The sequence below is a fragment of the Sorex fumeus genome, unplaced genomic scaffold (assembly GCF_029834395.1).
Source record: "Sorex fumeus unplaced genomic scaffold, SorFum_2.1 ptg000037l, whole genome shotgun sequence".
NCBI lineage: Eukaryota > Metazoa > Chordata > Mammalia > Eulipotyphla > Soricidae > Sorex > Sorex fumeus.
Window position 1 is genome coordinate 20,049,062 of NW_026606094.1, and position 21,792 is coordinate 20,070,853.

At 37.1% G+C, this 21,792-nt stretch overlaps 1 protein-coding gene across 4 annotated transcripts in view; it reads left to right on the forward strand.

Annotated features, from left to right (window-relative positions):
- DOCK4 (dedicator of cytokinesis 4) overlaps positions 1–21,792 on the forward strand; it is a 473,166-nt gene that overhangs the window by 364,326 nt on the left and 87,048 nt on the right. For all 4 annotated transcript variants that reach the window (XM_056117998.1, XM_056118001.1, XM_056118000.1 and 1 more), the window contains exons 26-27: positions 2,742–2,840; positions 12,279–12,373. In XM_056117998.1, the coding sequence (XP_055973973.1) occupies positions 2,742–2,840; positions 12,279–12,373 (194 nt within the window). The remainder of the gene's footprint in view (positions 1–2,741; positions 2,841–12,278; positions 12,374–21,792) is intronic.

The window sequence follows — 21,792 nt, forward strand, 5'->3', positions numbered from 1 at the left end:
AGTTACTATGAGCTTTGAATCAGTTCTTCTGTACCTAAGATATTGTTTTATGTGCTGGTATGGAGTCATCATTAAAAAGTTTATATTCTTTTCTTCCTCCCTTTAATGTGGATTTTAATCTAATCTAGTTTGAAAAGACTACTCAAAAACATAGTCGTTTCTTTTGAAGTTCAGATTGCGTCCTTTTGATATTTTTCATGTTTTTATTTCACCATTTTCCCTTTAGCTTTTTGAATATACAGCATACAGTAATAATAGGTACTTGAACATCCTTGAACTTTAATTCTATGACCTGTGCACTTGAGCCTTTTCCTATTGCTTGACATTTTTCTATTTATTTACATCATGATTTTCTTCTGCTTCTTTGTATGCCTGATGGTTTTTTTAAATGAATTTTATCTTGTTAAGAACTTGATTTTCTTAACTTCTAAAGTCTCAAAATTTTTTTGTTTATTAATAAAGTAAAATGTTAGACTTAGAAATAAATCTGCTAACCCTACAGTTTAGGTTTTTTTAAAAAAACAAACCATTTCTTCATCTAAGTGTGTAGTTATAACTCTAGTACAAATTATACACATAATAAGAGGCTAACCTGCATCTCCTACTCTGATACAGCCATTAAGTAGTATCTTCATGTCTTCCTTGGCAGATAGTAGAGATATCTTTGACTATTCTTACAGAAGATCCTCTGTTAAAAAAAAAACCTTGATGGCTTATGGACTCTAATGTTGCATGTATGCTTATAATCTCTTTCCATTACTTTCAAACAAAAGGAAATCAGTTCCCAGTTAAACTGTATTTCTGCAGCCTTACCAACAATTACTTCTTGTTGTCTTTTGTATTATTTTAGATCTTACTATTCTAAATAAAAGTAGATAAATTTGCTGAACCACTGAAGTTTAACTGATTTTAAATTAGAAGTGCATTGGAGACATAAGTGGTAACTGTTTTAACAGGTCTTCAATTTTACAAAAATGTGTATATTTTTCTTTTTCATTATTAATTTCTAAGAATTGAACTTTAATCTGTGTAGCATCCAAGCACATAATGGATCAGAATTAAGCTAACCTAATTTTTGAAAGAAATTGAAATCAGCACTATCCAGGGTGTGACTTTCTCTACACCCTGCAAATCAGCTGCCAGGCACTCTAATGAATTAGAGAACAATATGAATTCAGAGCTGGAGCGTGACTCTTTTGGAGTAAGAAAGACCTGCAGAAACCACTCAGCACTTTTGAGCAGTGTAACTTTGAGCAAGCCTTGTAACTTTTTACATGAACCAAAAATTCACCTTTTCAAAATACGTATTAAAGCACCTAACTCATAGCATTGATAATGGGGTTTAATCACTATAGTGAGTGATACCACAGGAAAGGCCCATTAAATGATTGGGGCTCCTCATTGTCTTCAGTTTATAGAGTTAGTTCCCTAGTTCCCAGGTTAAAATACGCCTCCCCTCTTAAAATGCATTGGTTAGCCCCCAGAAGAGTGGGAAAATAAATTTCTGTTTTTATTTTAAATGGTATTTATTACTTTTATTTATTTATTTTATTACTATGAAATTACAAAGTTGTTTATGATTGGGTTTTTGACATACATTGTTTCACTACCAATCCCTTTACTAGTGTTCACTCCTCTCCACCTCCCCACTGCCTGGCATTTGCTTTCCACCCACGGCCTCTATAAGAGCTTGCCAGGCTCTGCTGTGAGGGCAGGATACTCTCGGTAGCTTGCTGGGCGCTCCAAGAAGGATGGAGGAATTGAACCCAGGTCGGCCACGTGCAAGGCAAACACCCTACCCACTGTGCTATCACTCCAGCCCATATATATATATATATATATATATATATATATATATATATATATACACACACATATATATACATACACATACATTATATATAAAGTTACACGGTATGGTTTATAGTGCTGTTACTGATGGGTTATCACTGCAGCACTGTCCTCCCATTGTTCATCAATTTGCTCAAGTGGGCACCAGTAATGTCTCCATTGTGAGACTTGTTGTTTCTGTTTTGGCATATTGAATACGCCACGGGTAGCTTGCCAGGCTTTGCCATGCGGGTGAGATGCTCTTGGTAGCTTGCTAGGCTCTCTGACAGGGATGGAGGAATCAAACCTAGATTGGTCATGTGCAAGGCAAATGCCCTAACTGCTGTGCTATCGCTCCAGCCCATATATACATATACATACACATACATACATATATATATAAAGTTTCATGGTATGGTTTATAGTGCTGTTACTGATGAGGTATCATGAATACTCTATTACCATTCAATATTTTTAGTACTACTTCCTCCTCCTGGTGAAGTCAAAGTAAAATAAGATAAAATGTGTCAAACCTTCCATGTAGCTGACCATGGCTCAGTCCCCAGCACCACTTCTAGTCCCCTGAGCACAGAGCCAGAATAGCTCCTGAGCACTGCTGAATGTGTCCTAATGCTATCTTATTCCCTCCCCCCATCCCCCAACCTGCAGACACCCAACCACCTCCCACACAAAAAAAAGGGGTGGGGGGAATTGCCTGTGTCAGTAAATGGTAATCATCATGGAGAAATTTTGATGGATCTTAAAAGAAATAAAAACTGAAGATAAAAAGACTTCATAGAGCGTTATAACTTTTTCATGCCTGTTTGTGTTCTTTTTGAAGAGAGTTCAAGGTAAGCTATGGAAGGTTTTTTTTCCTGACCATACTAAAAGAAAAAAAAATTTTTTTTAAGGGAGAATTTGTTGCTTGTCTCCTGTCCTTATTACGACAGATGACCGATAGACATTACCAACAACTTCTTGATAGCTTCAATACGAAGGAAGATCTAAGGGTAAGTAGCAATTTAAAAAATTTCTTTACTATATGTTTTTAGCTTCTCGTATATTTATTCAATCATTGTTCTTACCATTCTTTGACAATTGCTTTACCTTTTCCCATTAAAATTTAAGTTGTTTTTCTCTTAGCATCATCCACAGATAAGAGTATCTGTTTTCGCTCTTTAAACTTTTATGACTCAGTAAAACAATTCCTATTTTGGACAAAGACATAGGATTTGAAACATCAATCATCAAAGTCCAATAAACTGGAAACAGTATAACTTAACAACTAAGCAAATAGACTATCTTTCGGTTAAGTAGACAGAAATAGTGCCTTAGGAAAAGATAAAGGAGATATGATTGTTTAACAGAGGTTAACAAAGACAGAAGAAGATAAAGCTTATTTAATTTCTCTAAAGCTACCATGAGTCCTGGCTACAGCGTCGTGACCTGGGAAGCAGAGTTGTAGTTATATCAGTTATAGTCAAATCAATATGCTGTGCTAGTCTGACAGGCTGACACTGACTAGAAAGTATTGATGCTGGTTTTATAAAAATTCAATCTTTGCTGAGTTTTAGGGAACTTGAATGCTTTCCCCATTGCTGTTCATGAAAAGCTTAGAATTTGAATGACATATTTTTTTCTCCATATTTATTTTTATTGCCTTTCCACTTCTTTAATTTTCCAGTCAACTTTGTATGTGAACCATCATCCTGTAACGGTGACTGAAATGAAATGCTGAGTGGGGGGAGTTACTGACCAGTAGGGTCCGTCTTGTGTCAATGTTTTCCTGCTTGGCACAGCACAGTGCTCTAAGGGAAGATTTGTAGGTGTCTTTTTTTTTTTCTCTTTTTCATATATAGAGAAAGTCTGGAGTCACTCTTCTTTTTTCTTTTAACTGTCTGGAAGAATTTGACTTGAGAAGAATATTTGACTGCCTTGGAGCAGTTGAAAAATTGAGTCATATCAAGCTAAAGAATCGGTTGGGTCATATGTAATCTATCTAGCAGTTAGTGGCATATGACCAAGCCTGAAAATACATTTTGCAAACATATAATCAATCTTCAGTTTAGAATTACAAATGAATAAAAAGCCTTGGAACATACCCACAGAAATCTATGGATTTCAAAGGAAAATAATTATAGTATTGTTAACTGTCATCAAAAGTTGAATTTTATTTTTAAAATGTATTTATTTATTAGCCACACCCAGTTGTGCTCAGGGCTGATTCATACCTCTTTGCTTAGGAATCACTACTCGTAAGCTCTGGGAATCATACATCTTTACCTGGATTGGTTGAGTGCAAGAGAAGCCTACCTACTCTATTATCTCTAACCCCAGAACTTGAATTTTTAATGCAGATAACGAATGGGTAGATTTTTCTTTAGAAGTTTGTGATTCGATCTTCCAAAATTTCACACTATACAGACTTTCTAGTGTCTAAAAATTTAAAAACATAAATTGATAAACAATATTAATAATAGATCAAGTGGAAATAACAAATTGTATTATATCATATTTTTTTCATTTTGTCAACCACATACCTTTTCCTCTCTCTGTCTCTCTCTGTCTCTGTCTCTCCCCCCGCATTTCTCTCTCTTCTCTCTCTCTCTCTCTCTCTCTCTCTCTCTGTGTATATGTGTATGCATTTCGCTACTTCTAACCCAGTGTTTCCCAAGTGGGGGACCATATGTGGTACCCAGATCAAATATGTGCAAGGCAGATACTTTATCCACTGTACTATCTCTCCAGCCCCTCAGGAGTGAGCTTTTAACAAATTTTCTTATTCTCAGTTTTCTTCAAAGCTGAACATTCCTGTTGATGCAACTAAAATCTGTACTAGAATATTACTCAAAGATTAGTACACTGCTCCATAGTCACTTATTCAAAGTCCTTAGTACCAAGTATATTTTAGAAGTCAGAACTTTTGAGATTTCGAAAGATAATGCAAGCATATAAAATATATTATATAGTACCTCCAGTACAATTTGGGGTAAGAATTTTAAAGCATCTTAATATTGCTGCAATTAAAATACGTGGTATAAGTGGGGGTAAAATAAAGATGATAATATTTTTTGTTGCTAAATGAGTTGTAAAACCCAGAAATTTTTGAACACTTGGGGATTGAACTGAGGACTTTAAATATTAAAAACAGACATCTATATAGAACTTAGTATATGCAAGGCACTATATTAAGAGGCTAATTTTTATTAATGTATTTAATCCTCATAAGACCCTCATGAGAAAATTAATGTTGTCAGATTCAACATATATTGAGTATCTTGCATAGACATTATTATATCAAAAGTAATAAAATAATCTGTTAAATACCTTAATTTTATTTCCTGCATGTAAGTTGTTAAGTATGAACAAGCACAATATGTATAGGCAACAGTGATAATGGTTCATGGTTAAATAATACTCTTCATCACAGCCAAGAACAAGATACTGTGCTATAAACACTTCTGTAGCACCTCATTTTACTTCTGCCCTGCGTCTTGAAGATGGATGCTATCATTATCTTCAAACAATTGAGAAAGCTAAGAATTCTATTAACATCTTGGCTTTTTGCTCAGGCAGCTAAATTCAGCTTTTTCCTAAAGTTTAATAAAATTTACTAAAGCAAAATCTTTGCTGTCAGATTGCAAAAAAATAAAAAAATACTTCATGATCCTTTCAAAGTTAGATGGTTTTAGTCTTGAAATAAAATTATCTTAAAAGGGCCAAATTAGTAGAGGAAACATTCTATTGGGTAAATATATTTATTTATTTATGTTAGAAATGTAATAAGGCTATTCATGAGGGAAGTATGGTTTAATTAGTAATATTTAATGAAAAATCATAACTGATATTAGGATTAAAATCTTCCTACAACCCTACTGTTTTAGATAAATAAAGTTTATCACCCCCTTTTCTTTCACACATGTATTCTAATCTTCATTTAGCTAATATTAGCACATAGGATATATTCATAGACTATTTCCTGTGCACATAATGCACATAATGCACTTTTTAATTCAATAATACTCTATTGGTTGTTCTTTGGGGGATTAGTAATGTCATAGGTATCTTATAGCCCCAAATATTCATTCTTCTAAAATAATTTATATGTAGCTATGTAATTGAGCTATGAAAGTGCAGTATTTGATGTACTTTCAGAAAGTTTCCAATCTTTTCCACTAGACAGCTACAGTGAACATTTTGATACATTCATTTCTACTGATTTCATCCTTATTGCTGAGAATGAACTTCTAGGAATAAGACTATTGGATCATGGAATATATACATTTAAAATCCTAATTAATACTAATAAATTAATACTGATAAATTATATAATGAGATGAATGTTTTTGTTGTTGTTCTTTTTTTTTCTTTCCTTTTCTTATCAATTCAAAGAAAGATCTGTTTTAGCATTCCCCACTGGTTCTCTAAGTCAAAGTTAATTTTGAAATTATGTTGTTCTCAAGTATCTACTAAAACTAACAGTATTTGAAACCCATTCTTGCTTGAAGAACCTAAATGTGTCTAGAGTTACTGTAGAAATAGCTCCCGGCATTTAAACACTGTGCTATTTCTTTTACTTAGTTCTCAGCTACTCATGTGTGAGTGCTCTTGTCAATGTCAGCAGAAGTGTGTAGGATTGAGGACCAGAGGGTTGTTATTCTTCATTGTTTAATTCTTTCCTTCTTTGGAATTTGTCATTTTTTAAAGAAATGAACAAAGGAAAAAACTGGAAAATGATTATGGCTTTTGCCCCCTCCTTTTGCAGCCAGTAATGTTTGCTTTTACACCCACTTTCTTCTAGTGGGAGCTTGAATTTTTTCCATATCCCTGGTATTTCATGTACACAGAGAACAGTGCGACTCCAGTTCTTTGGTTATTACTTTTAATAGAGAACTGCGGGGATCTTTCTTTAAGCCTGATGTAATGCATGTTATAGAAGCAGCTAGAATCTTTTATTGTCTCCCTTATTCTGGCCCACTAACTTTTAAAAATATTAGATCAAGTCTCAGTCGACCTCTGCAGCAGTCCAACTTTAAATCTAAGACTTCAGGACTGGAGAGATAGTATAGTGGGCAGGGCACTTGACTTGCATGCAATCAACCCAATATAGATATCCAGCATCCCTATAGTCCCCCAGAGTTCACTCGTAGTGACTGCTGAGTAGAAAACCAGGAATAAGCCCTCAGCACTGCAGGTCTGGCCTCCAAACAAAAACCAGAACCCTCCAAAGACCTCACTTTACCCAAAGGACACTGTCAGATTTTCCTTGTCTGCAGTAAACTTCCCATCATGTTGGCCTTCACCCCCTTCCATATACTTTTTACTTAAACCCTTTAAAACTCCACATATAGTCCTAACAGATCACATATATAATTTCTAATTTTTCTGACTCTTGTCAGCCAGAAATGCCAGTTCTATTACCACTTCCCTCCCATTCCCTAATATGTCATTCCTTTTGTTGCTTTCAGCTCTTGCTATGCTATGGCTCAGATACCACTTACTTTATGATGCCTTCACTGACTCTATTTCCCCCCTTTCATGAAAGCACAAAATAGGGCATTGTAGTTATTCATTGTTTCCTTACATTCTTTATGACCATGGGGGTTCTTGGAAATGAGAACCGGTTCTTTGTATTCTAAGCACAGAGGGTAGAACATTGAATCTTTGTTGAGTGAATGAACCCTCTTAATAAATGTCTACCTAATTCATAAACCATCATCTCCTGTAGTTATTTCAACTTTGTCTTTATTTTATTGCAAAAATATTGTTCTGTAGGTCTCAGAGAGTGAAGACCATTGGGTGTTATTTTTTTGTAAAATATACTTAAATATTCAATTTTAGAAGTATGGATTTCAATGTGATAATGATTATTAACACCCTTTAATTGAATTCCAATCTGCGTCAAGGGAATTGTACATTTGAAAATTTTGACAAATTTTAAAATAGCATTTGACTATAGTTTAAGTCCTAAGTAAAGGAAATATGTTCCTCTAAGACCCTGTCCCATTTGCTGCTCTTGCCATGGGGAGACAATATTCCACTTTTTCCCTATCTCAGGGGCTTGCTTCTCTGGATAGCTGGTAACTTGTAACCCTTGTAACTCGGGTTTCCAATGAGCTCAGAATTCCTCCTGCTATGCTTCCACCAATTCTGTCTCAGAAACCTGATCTCTATCTTGTGAAGTCTGTTACCATAATACATTGTGTGAGAATGATTTTAGGACTGGGAATATAGCTCAAAGGACAGAAGCATATGCGTTGTATGTGGAAGTCCTGACTTCAATCCCACTGTAGCACTGTAGTATTGTCATCCTAATGTTCATCTATTTGCTCGAGCGGGCACCAGTAACATCTCCATTGTGAGACTTGTTGTTACTGTTTTTGGCATATTGAATATGCCAGGGGGAGCTTGTCAGGCTCTGCCATGCGGACAGGATACTCTCGGTAGCTTGCCAGGCTCTCCAGGAGAGATGTGGGGATTGAACCAAGACCAGCCACGTGCAAGGCAAATGTCCTACCCACTGTGCTGTCCCTCCAGCCTGACTTCAATCCCAACACCACAAAATCCCAGAGAGCTGTGAAACACCTCCCCCCCACCGCACATCCCCACCCCACCCTGGCAAAATATAGACAAAAATCGAAATTTTGTACAATATAATCAGAAAATCTTTGTAAAACATGAATGTGTTTCCCTCACACCTGCATGAAGTTCCTCAGGGCCCCGTTCTTTTACCTTCTATTTTCCTGCCCGACATCTTTCTGACTTATTGCTTCTAGTTTCTCATTCAGCCCATTTCTTGCCAATCTCTCGTGCAGTTCAGCAAGCTTGTGCCTTTTTCCCTCTGAGGTTTTACAGATGCTCTTTCCTGCTAGTGGAGTTCATGACCTTCAGACTTCCCTAGTTTGCCTCTGTAAGGCATTCACATATCTGTGTGGTTTTACCTTAACATTTATCTTTTCCACCAAACTATGAGCTTTATGAAGGCAAAGATGACATTCTAGTAGCTCATTTGAGTGGGCTATGTTGCATGAGTAAGTAAAAGAACATAAATTATCCCACTAGATTTCTGTGTCAAACACAGTGCCTAGCACATAGGAAAGCACCCAGTATTTATGAATGAAAGAGTGATTATCAGTCATAGTTTTTGAAGTCATAGCAAGTTCTCCAGTTTTCTTTTCTGGTTGAATGTGAAGCTTTTTATCATTTTGAAAGGTTTCCACATCAAATTTCTTACTTGAACCTTTTGTACTGCAGAAAAGGCGCTTCTGTAAAATATCCACTTTCATTTCTTTCTTTCTTTTTTTATTTTGAACTCATATTTAAATGATAACCAGTAATGCAGTTAAGTTGCCATGTTGTGCTATTTGAAATAAATGAACATAAAAAGGAAACTGCTCCCAGGATGCCAGTTTTAAAGCAATGGCATATGAAACCCATTTCTGTGAGCTATCCAAAGAAGAGTATTATTGTGGCAGTGTTCTTTTTCCTTATTATAACAAGAATTTGTTACTTTGTTATTGCTATGTGCACAAAATAATTTGGTATATCCATGGTAAAAGCACATATACAGTAGTGATCACAGCTGAAAAAATATTTAGGACAAAGTATTACTGTTTGTGGAGAAGAGAAGAAGGATACTATAGAATTCATGTATCTTCAGTTCTTTTTGCCTTAAAATGTGTGACTGAAATTTGAAGTGAAACCTGTGTGTGGCAATCGACAATAAATATTTTCTGAAGTATATTAAAGTACGATAATAAAAGAGTTTTTGTATTATTATCTGATGAAGCATTAGCCTACAGTTTAGATAGATTAAAAATCATGCAGTATATGAATAGGTAAATGATTATATTTACTTTTTTAAATCTCCTCTCATGACAAAATACCTGTAAGCCCCAATATTTTCCAGGCATGAGAACTCAGTTCTAGAGCAGTTAAATAAATGTCACAGTTATTGAGTTAATTAACTGTAAAGTCAGGATTAAAACCTCGGTTTCCTGAGTCTTTGGTACACTAGCAAACCAATGTGACTTTTATTTTGTGAGACAGAGAGGAATAGGAAACTGAGATGGCACAGAAGTTGGTTGTCCAGACTCAACTCCTGTACCTATGATAGATGCTTTGCCTCCTGTAGACTACCTTTTCATCCAGTGTTTTTTCCGTGGAACTGACATCACCCTCTCCCACCCCACACACATTGCCCTCACTGACAGTATACTGTATTCCCATAAAATTTATTATGGTGATGGTGGTGTTGATTGTGTGTTTATGCATGCGCATGTGAGTGTGTGTGTGTGTGTGTGTGTGTGTGTGTGTGTGTGTGTGTGTGTGTGTGCCAAGCCTGGCAATGCTCAGGGATTATTCCTGGTACTACATTCAGGAATCATTCCTGGCAGGTCTTGGAGGACTATATGAGGTGGCAAGGATCGAACCTGGGCCAAAAGTATGCAAGGTCTTACCTTACATATGCATGCGCCTTACCCACTGTACTATCTCTCTAGCCCCTAATTCCCTTAAAAGTTTTGAGGAGAAAAGATGAAACTTCAGTATTTTTAGAATCTATTTTCACAATTGCTAAGTGATTGTAGACTGAAAAACAACTGATTCCTACTTTCAAGATTCTTTCAACTGTCTCTCTAAGCACATAAAACAAGATAGGAAAATGAATTGGGGTTCACCTTTGAAAGATTTTTTTTTTTTTGCAGAGAATATATGTGTTATTGTTAGAAACCCAAAAGTATCAGCTGGGGAAAAAATGTTTCAAAATCAGCTTTAGAAATGCAGGCAAAGGGGATCTCACAGATTGGGTCTGCCCCTGATACACTATCCCAAGAGAGTACTAGGCTGTGTTTCTCAAAATTGTTTGCAAAAATCATTTGGGAAATGTTGTCTCCTGATTCTGCAAACATGGCCGGATTTGTCTGGCTATTTAAAGACGCGACCTGGTGGACACATGTCCACATAGGAACCTAAGTATTGATGCCAGAGAAGCTCAAATAGGTTCTTGTCAAAATATTTGTAAGCTTTACCAAAGCTGTTAGCATGTTTTTTAAGCTACCACATGGTTTTTAGTTTTTTAGGTTCTGTCTATCTTCTGATGGTATGAATGACAACCATAATCTTATATTCAGTCAGCTTACATGTTTAACATAATGTGTTGTTGGGTTTGATAAATAAAACTCCTGTGTTGGGGTTTTTCTTCCTTTTTCTTAAAGCAGTAGCAAACTGTTGCCTTACAGTAACATGCAAGCTCCAGTTTCCTAGCAGCACTTCAGTTTGCAAAATGTGTTTAAACTTTCTAGTTAATAAATTAAATTAAATCTAGATTTAACCAATCTATTTCAAAGTGAGGCAAATTTCTTTTCATTCATTATGACTTTTGTTAGTTCCTCAAGTATCCCTGTAACTTCAGATGCACCATAGCTAGCTGAGGTACTATGGCTTACAATTTTTGTTTTGTTTTGTTTTTTGTTTTTTGGCTTCTTAGGTTACACCTGGCTTTGCTCAGGGATTACTCCTGGCTCCGAAGTCAGGAATTATTCTTGGCAGTGTTTGGGGGAATATACGGGATATTGGTGATTAACCCGGGTCTGCTCTGTGCCAGGCAAATGCCCTACCCGCTGGACTTTCACTCCAGCCTCTCTTCTAAAGTTTTAAGATTTATCCCATGTCTGATAGCAACTTGCCAGAATTATTTACAGGTTATCAGTATAGAGATAATAGCTCAAAAATACCACAGTGCTCATGTGGCATCTTTGAAGAATATCTTGACACTGCCATAGCTGCTAAATATTTGTCTTCAACCTCAGCATAGCTCACATCCTTATTAGAATATATTCTGCATGGCACATTTACATAGAATGTTTCTACACAGCAAACCCTTTAGGATATTATCTGCACATTTTATTCATATCTGTAAACTTGTGATACATTTGTAATGTGTCTTCAGAATGTTCTTTAAGAAACATGGGTTTTTGCTTAAAATATTAGTTGAACATAATTTAGTAAATATTTACTCCACTTAAGATAAAGCTGATTTCGAAGTGATTCTGGTTTTGTTGAGTTGAAAAGTTCTAATATTTAAGGCATTATAAGTAAAAGAATATAATTACCTGATAATATTCTTATTACCAGTTTTCCATTTTCTGAATCCTAAACTTTTTGAGCTTGGGAAAAGGAATCAATAACCCTTTTTTCTGCTGTACAGGAAAGAGTGGAAAAAAGATAATAATGGGCATGGGTAACTAGCCCCTTAGATGATAAAACTGTAAAGGCCAATGATATTTTCTCCTGGGTAAACTGTTATATGACTTCCTGTTTCTCTGTAATTGCTTTGGAAATGGTTAACAGCTCTATGAGTGCATGTGTGCGTGTGTGCGTGCATGTGTGTGTGTGTATGTGTGTGTTAAAATAAGTCAATAAAATGATCTGTTTCCTTCTCATCCAAGGATTTCCTGCTGCAGATATTTACTGTGTTCCGAATATTAATACGCCCAGAGATGTTTCCAAAAGACTGGACTGTTATGCGCTTGGTGGCTAACAAGTAAGACATTTAAAACATTTAAATTGGCAATAATTGTAGCTCATTATAGATGGGGAGAGGAGAGTGCAAACTGATGGTTTCAATTTTATCTCAAGTATGGAACCTCCAATTCCTGGAGATCTTTTGATTTGTTTCCAAATTAATGTCTCTTATACATATATATATGTGTGTGTGTGTGTGTGTGCGTGTGTGTGTATGTGTGTATTACAATTTGTTAATAGGTTTTATATTAAAACAGTCCAAAAAGAAAACTATATTATAGAATACGCATTGTTGAAATACTCCTGCCTTCTGTTTTTTAACCTCTTCTCACACCTGTAGTGCCCACTTTTGTTGGTTTCTTGCCTGTTCTTCCAGCATTCCTTTATACAGAACCTAGTAGGTAGCATGATATATTTGTGTCACTGTTCTGCCAGTTACTCTTTTATTTAAAATTGCCAGCTGGTGCCATAGAAATAGTACAGCAGGTATTGTGCTTGCCTTGCACGTGGCTGATCAAGATTTGATCCCTGACACCACATATAGAACCTAAGGACCACTAGGAGTAATCCCTGAGCACAGGGTCAGGTGTCATCCCTGAGCACCAATGTATATGGCCCCCAAACAAAAACAAATAACTGGACAAAAATGCCAGCAGTCTTCCCACATTAAGACCTAGAAAAACCCTCATTCTTTTAGATTTTATTTTTCCTTTTGCAACAGTATGATATCCCTTGAATGGGTCACTATAGTTCTTTTTAACTAGCTCTGTTACTGGACGCTTGATTCATTTCTGATATTTTTTAATTCATTTTAGTTAAAAATATATAGACCAGGCATCTGCCAATGTCACCAAGCACTGGGAATAAGATTCAGTTCTTGAATTGGATGTTGAAGTTCAACTCAATGTTAAAAAGTTTCTTTTATATATGTAAGTGGTATACCCAGTAGAAACTTGAAAATAGTGCCCGAATGAAATTTGGAACTAGAGCCAGATATTAAAAAAGCTACTGGCCTGAAGTTGAAATTTTGGAAGTTGCTGTAATTATTCATCAGACATATCACAGTGCCCTGAGGTCAGTGCTGAAGGAATGGGGGCCAGGTAGGAAAAGAGAGGCTGGAGCCTTCTCTGGAAAATACTGTGTCATATATTCTTTAGCTCTTTCTCTTTCTCTCTCACCTCAGGGCACATAATGAAGATAAAATTCTTCAGACAAATGACAGGTTATCATAATAAGTGACTCTGGCAATTTATCCAATTTCATAAGCATTCATAATTTTAAACTCACAGTTGCCTGTATCTCATCTCTTCCCTTCTTTAATCCCCAACAGCCTATACTCAGGGTGAAAGTTGAACCTTTTAAGTATAGATACAAGGCCCAAGGATGCCTTTTTTTTTCCCAGCCGCTGAGACATGATGGCAAAAGCCCCAAGAATCAAGGCTTTAATTTTGATTAGATTTGCCCAATATGTCTTCTGCTGCACTATACATTTATAGACGTGGAGGTGTTAAAATGATGTGTTAAAAACTTTGTGAAGTAACAAATAGTAAAATGTGGCATATTATATTTTACATAAGTACAGAAGCAGATTTCCCATTTTGAAGACTAATTGAGATTATTCAAATCGCTGTTTTTAGAATTTAGCATAATGAGTTTGATTACTGAGTACAATCAAATCTTCATCTGTGTGTCTGGAGGCTTCAGTTTTAAGTGGGAGCTGTTGGTTTGTATTTGGCCTTCTTACCAAAGGTCAGGAATTCTGAATCACCCTGAGAGAACTACGAAGTGATCCAGGAACCAGATGAAATGGAGTCCTGGCTGCCGATACCATCCTCCCTCCGCATCATTATTCGGTCATCCTGCCCCACACCATAGGCAATGGGATACGTTGCCTTGAATTAGAAATTTTTTATGGCAGAATTTCAGACTGAAAGCAAATCTGACATTTTGTTTCTTACATTCACATGCTCTGCTTGAGCTTCCTGACAACCATGTGGCTCTTTTATATTAAATACCATCTCTCTGCCTCACATGAAAATTTCTGCTCCATTTATGAAGACTTTGTCATCCCATGAATGAGGGAAAGACTAAACACATTACATTCCAGATTCTCATTTATAGACTTAACCAAATAGGGAAATGATTTTGCGGGGTGGGGGTCGGGGGTAGGGTCTATGTAATATATATAATCAGAAAAATATTTTTAAGAAAAATGCCATCTACTTTTGCAAAATATAAATATACCATTCCATTAACACCTAAGTCCTCACCTCTGAGAATTTGGTACTACTAATCCACTGGTCATGACTGACTGAGGCAATTCCAACCTAATTTCTAAATGGGACACCAGGGCCTGATAACCTGAAACATGCATGTACACCTTTGTCTTATTTCCCTCTTTTTTCCCCCTCTTCTCTTTCTTTAAGTTTCCCCACCCATTTTCTACTCAGATTTTGAAATTATATGAGGTTTTCAGTGTTTTAGAAATGCAACATCGTGAGACTTAGAGAGATAGCACAGTGGGTAGGGTGCTTGCTTTGTAGGTGGCTGAGTTTGATCCCCAGCATCCTATATCATCCCCTGAGACCTAGCATGGGTGATTCCTGAGCACAGAGCCAGGAGTAAGATAACCACCATGAGAAAGAGAAGCGGGGTGGGGGGGGGGGGGGAAGGAAAGAAGAAAGGGATGGAGGGAGGGAGGGAGGAAGTTAGACAGATCTAAGTTTCTTAGAGAGTATTTGATTAGGGTACTTCAAAGAAGCTTTTTAATCCAATTTTCTTCTTTTACTATCCACTTTTGTGCTTTTAATGCATGTCAAATTGATAGTAATTTACCAGAGACATCACTATAACCCTATCCATTAACTCAACTTAGTTGTACATCCCCCAGTATATGTATTTTTATGTACTGCTCTCTTTTTTTGGTATATATTCATGTAAGTTCAATGTCAGCCAATTTTATCCATATACTTTGTTATCCCAGAGCCTGGAACCTCCTTGCTTTACGTGAATTGGTACCAAAAACTGTGACAGGCACTTGATTATTAGTATAGTTTTAAATTAATTTTCACCTGAATATCTAACATTATTCTGTAATATATCCAGGCTAAATTTTGCAAGGAACAGATGTGACTTCTCTTCTTTGCTTGCAAAACTGTGTTGTGCCCACTATAAGTGCTAGATAGATGTTTCTGATGAGAACAACTGCTCAATCTGAGCAAAAAGGAACATAAGGGAGCTGAAAATTAAATACCAAATATATAGGACACGTTGAGACAAGATTCTCTCCACCCCCTTTCCATACACATTGCAAAATACAGTATAAAAATAAAGTCACAGCTTTATACATATTTTCAAGAAACTAAAAACTTATAATAGACTAGATTATTGAAGACAGTGAAAACTCTCTGAGATTTCAGGCCCTTATTTAATTTATCTTGTATATATGTTGGCATGCAATTTTCTTTTTCTTTCACTACCAACAACTGAATAATTAAACCAAATATTACCCTAAACCAATGTAGCTTTTTGATGCAACTTATAGTAAATAAATACAACTTATAGTAAGTAAATAATTTGTGGAGTCAAGATTCTTAAAGGAGATCATTCATTCATTGATTCATTCAGCAAATATTTTCCAGTATCTAATAGAAGTAAATGCCATAAAAAGTAAAGAGTACAGTTGCATGACGTTTTCGTGAAAGGAACTTTGTTCTAGACTGGGATAAGAAGGTCCTTCATGAGGGATAAAACTGATTTGAAAAGCTAAAACAGGAGATTCCTCCTCCCCCCTCCCCTACCCCACCCCTCCCCCCAAAAAAAAATTCATGTTCCATTGCTATTCACCTGCTTAATCATCTTAAGAACTAGTATTACACTCCTACCTGGTTCTTCCTAGTTTCTCTTTTGTCTCTCTTTGCATGAATGTTGTTTTCATCCAACCTCACCTGTATTGGTTTCTTCTCATATTTCAGCCACTCTAAAGAGCCTTTCAGGTTCACTTAATGTGCTGTATACATCCCAACCACAGGATCTCAGTATGTGGGATTCATGCTGATAAAAACAGTCTTCCTTTGGTCTAAACAGAAAACAGATAGCATGGTTCCTTTAGATGGAAAATACTGAGAAAGAATAGTTTTTGAGATGAAGTGTTATAGAATCTGTATTTGAGATGCTGTTACATATCCAGGTGGAGACAAGTAGGATGCTAGTGATGGACAAGTAGGATGCTAGTGTAAGGACAGAGAAGAGCTGCATGTGTTTGACCTGGGTTTGATACTTGGAACCCAATATGGTTCCCCCAGCCCCAGAAAAATTGATCTCTAAGCACAGAGTCAGGAGTAAGCCTGGAACACAGCTTAGTTAGAAATGTAAATTTGCTCAGGAGCAAGCCCTGAGCACAACCAGGTCAGAAATGTGTATTTGATGGTATTCTGTCTCTGAACTGTATCTGAGGCATGCAAGTCAATGAGAATACCCAGGAAGAAAGTGTAGATTGGAAAGAGGAATATCTTAGAACTGGGCCGTGAATCATGCCAGCCTTCAAGAAAGTCAATCTGGATATGCAGCCAGGAAATGAGATAAGAAAGAAGAAACCCATGCTGTAAGATGAGAGCTAGTAAAGTACTGTCAAGACACTGTTTGATAAAGGAAAAAGTATGGAGAGTGCTAGGGGCTGTGGATGATGAAAACTGGAAATTGGCCCTGGGGTTTGGCCATTGGTACTGATATCGCTGATCTTAGTAAGTACTGGATCAGTGGAATGATGAGTGAATTCAAGAGTGCATGGGACTTGAGAACATAAAAATAATGGCCATATGAAACTCTAGCTTCTTAAATTATAGGTCATGACCCCATATGGCATGACATACATTTCTAATATTTTGTAAAAGTTATCATTTGTTTTAAAAACTGTTTTCCTTGTCTCTCTGTGTCAGGGCCCACATAAAAATGTCTTTGATGAAAAAGTGTTAAGAGTAAAGAGTAGAAACTGGTTAGGCTCCATCACAATTTCACAAACTGAGGCTAGTAGTGAGGGCCTGAGACTTGCATCTGTATCCTCACATACTCTGAAGCTTAGAAACAGTTTAGATTAATTCCCTTGACCATTGCACGTGACTTCTGGCTGCCCTTGCTTTGGCTTCTTTTACAACCTCAAGAAACCACCAGGTTGTATGGAAGTTACTGAATTCCAGATTTAGATGTTCTTATCTCCAAGGCCTAATTGATGCCTAGATGAAACACAGAGATTCTTTTTCTCAGTCCATTTATAATTTGTGGAGGTACAGTTTTCTCGAGAAGCTTTCACATTAGAATAATTTTTAAAAGGACAAGTAGCTCTCTGGAAAGAAAGATGGCGGCCGCACGGGAGCCTTGTGGAAAGCGGGTTTGAGCCGGGCTCGGGGAAGCGGCGGGGACCTCATGGGAAGGGGGGCTTTGTGGGCCGTCCCCCACGCCCCACCGAGGTCGCCAGCTGCCCCCCACGAGCGGCTCTCCGGCACGGCCACGGCCCCGGAGGCACAAGGACTTAGCACAGAGAACCAGCCGCTTGGAGCAGAAAAGCAAATGGACTTGTGTTGATCCGCGCCACCAAGCCTGCCCAGAGGGGGAAGGGCGTTGACCGGCCCGCCCGCTCCTCTCTGGAAAGAAAGATGGCGGCCGCACGGGAGCCTTGTGGAAAGCGGGTTTGAGCCGGGCTCGGGGAAGCGGCGGGGACCTCATGGGAAGGGGGGCTTTGTGGGCCGTCCCCCACGCCCCACCGAGGCACAGAAATCAATCTCTTAACTAGCTAACTTTTAATAGAAATTCTTCCAGTGTCAATAAGTAAAATAGCAGAAATTCAAAACCGCGCGGCCGCGATAGCGGCCGCGCGACATCATTTTACTCTTGAACCAAGTTGTAGAAAGCAAATCATTTCACAACGCTGTTTCAGCATGTCTGATTGGGGGGGGGGGGGGGTGGGTCGTAAACTCTAAACAATAATTGTGCATCTTCTATCGAAATAATCTATCTAGTCAAAGTAGATAGAGTATTAACTAGAACTCATCTGCCTCATAAGAATTGGGAGGGGTGGGAGGTGGGGGTCTATTGGGGTTCGGGGTTAAAAATGAGTATTGGTAAAGGGAAATGTGTTCGGTATCTACATGACTGAGACCTAAACCCGAAAGCTCTGTAACTTTTCCCACAGTGATTCAATAAATAAATAAATTATTAAAAAAAAAAAAAAAGGACAAGTAATAAAATATGAGATTTCTATGGGGGGGGGGGGATTTCATTTCCTAAAAAACACGTTATAAATGCCGGAATGATGTGGCGACTAAAAAACTTAAGCTGATAGTTAGAATTCTTCTGCACCAGTCTCACTTTCATGTAATGAATTTTTATTTCATACCATGTTCATAAATTATGGTTGTCAGAAATGATTGTTGAAGCCTGTATTTCAGTGGTATCTATTCATCAGTTGATCATTTGTAGTAATAGATTGCTGATCTTTCTTTGCAATTGAATGGGAGCAGAGAGATATGAATGGGCCCTATCTTCAGAAACTGAGTCATGTGTAAAAGAATAAAATGAAAAGAGCCACATGAGTTTGAGTAAATTGGGACAAATAAAGAAAGATCCCTAAACACCACAGGTATCCATTGCAATGAAGGAGCAATAATATGTAAATGCCTTGAGCCAACTTGCGGCCCTGTGTGCCTGGAAAGCATCTCAGTGCTGAGTTACCATAAGAAGCTCTGGGAGCTGCCTCTGTGACCTGAGCTGAATGTTACTGGCAGAAATAAAAAGCAATTGAAGCAGAGTCATTTTAAGATCTTCCTAGTCTGGGACGTTTTATTTATCTCATCAAATCAGACATATTAAATGGACTCATTTGCCACATTCGATATATTATGAAAAGTATTTTTGATGTTTTTCACTTTCAAGAATTGACCAATAAGTAAATCATTAAACTCCCCTTGCCTGTGATTTCTCAGCATTTATGTATATTGAAGAATTTTGTGTGCTTATAAAGAGTAACATCCTTTTTTAACATTATGGAGGTGGTTTTCTTCAGTTACCATCATTGGTCTTGCAGTGCCTATTTATATTATCTTTTCCCTGGTTATAACTGTCATGGTGTGTGAGTCTCAATTTCAGTTTTCACTTAGATCTGCTGAAAGGCTTAAGTCATATATGTGTTATATACATGCACCCAGCACAATACCCACTAGGTAGAGCAGTGCCCAATAATTGGTAGTTCTTATCTTTCATCTACCCTGAATTTCCACATCCAACACACCCTCCTCATTAACTCCCCCCCCCGCCCTGCTTCACCAGAAGGCTATAATAGTGAGCTTCCACCTTATAACGGTTGCACATGTATGTCCTTCAAAGGAAATACATAGTATTCAAATTAGTAATTAGTCTACCTAGGTCTCTTTTACTAGCAGGACAATCAAGGTGTGTTATGTTTTGTTTCATTTCCTTTTACCTAGGGTCATACAACTACATCCCTAACTCCAAACCCTAAGTCAAGACCTGGGTTCTCAACACCTTATTAGCCTCCATTGCTCATGTTTTTCAGAAAACAGAAAAAAGTTTTGATTATCAACAATTTATACGTTGGTATTTTGCTTCTTAGTTGTTTGGGAAGTAGCTAACCTTGCATTGCTGTATTAATGTTAATTAATTGAACCTATTGGAAATGTATTTTATTTGCAAATATATACTCTCAAGGCTGTAAAAGTAGCATTTTTTTTTTCATTTTTATTAATGAAACATCATGAGGTACAGTTGTAGACTTACAAATTTTTGTGCTTGGGTTTCAATTATACTATGATCAAATACCCATCCCTCCACCAGTACCCATTTTCCACCACCATGGATCCAGTATCCCTCCCACCCCCATCCCCCCATCTCACCCTGCCTCTGTGGCAGGGCATTCCCTTTTGTTCTCTCTCTCCTTTTTCATTTTGTGATCTGCAAAAGAGGCATTGGGTGACAATCATGTTCGGTCCATAGTCTACTTTCAAAGTGTATCTCCCGTCCTGGGAGGATCCTCCAAACACCCTTTATTTGGTGCTCCCTTCTCTATCTCAGCTGCCCTTTCCCTAGCATGCCTAGCTGGCCTCTAAGCCATGGGGTAATCCTCCTGGTACTGATCTCGGCTATTCTTGGGTATTAATCTCCTATTTTGTTACTTTGTGTCTCCCAGATGAATGCAATCTTTTTATGTCTATCCCTCTCTTTCTGACTCATTTCGCTTAGCATGATACTTTCCATGTAGTACCACTTGTATGTAAATTTCATGACTTCATCTTTTCTAACAGAAAAGTAGCATATTTTAAACAAATTACTTAACTATAGAATTAACCAAGAATGCTTACCATTACAGGCAGGTACAGTAAAGTGATATGGTATATCATGTTTCCTGGGGTCCAGACTGGTGGTCTTGAGCAAGGGAGATAGGTATATTCAACATGTCTTTCTGGAATGCTTATGCATAGACTTCCTCATTTTTAGGTGATATCAATTGAGAGCAAAGAAGGAAAAATAATGATTTAATGACTTTTTTTGAAATTAAAGTCAACTCAGTTTTTCCCTTCTGGATTGTAGCATCTCCATTTTGCAGTCTGTATAAAGAAAGTGTAGGTCTATCAGTACCAGTTTGTGTATCTTCTTTATTTCTGTTATTTCTCTTTGAAGGATAACAAAAAATAAATATAAAATGTTCTTCTAAAAAAAAAGAATGCTTACCATGTCCTTCTTTTTAAATCTCCCCAGCAAGATGTATATAGTTGCGTGTGTCCTCATTGTCAAGTTTTCCATGATTTCTCATGCTCTGGATATGCCCTATCTCTGAAAGCTCTGGAATGCCGTAAACCCTCATTGTCACTGCCATACACCTTAGGACCTGGATGTAGATCACATCACAGCATTATTGTTTCTTTAGTCTTATTGCCATGAGAGAGAGAATTTGCCCCCTTATAACTCATGTGTGGATCCTGTACCTGAAGTGAGGGAGAGCACAGACACCCTGTAAATGACTCAATTTGCCCTGTCTCTGCTTTCATGGGCTCCATTTATTTTTCTGTACTTTCAAAAAGTGTGCTTTCTTCATCAAATATTTGTATTGAATCATTTTGCTTCATTTGTAAATTAATCAAAACACTGTAAAACATCAAGAGATTTGTAGATCACTAAGTTGTTTGAATTCATATTTCCTTATATGTATGCATGCATCTTTAAATAGACACATGCTTGTGTGCGTGTGTGTGTGTGTGTGTGTGTGTGTGTGTGTGTGTGTATGGATATATTTGTTCTAGTGTCTTTTCAAGTTCTAATAATGAATTATCTAATATTGCTTCATATGCCTAAATGAATAATTTTCTTTTATCTTAATGCTTTTTATTCTTATCTGATGAGTGGTTTCCACTGGAGTGAAATGTCCAACTT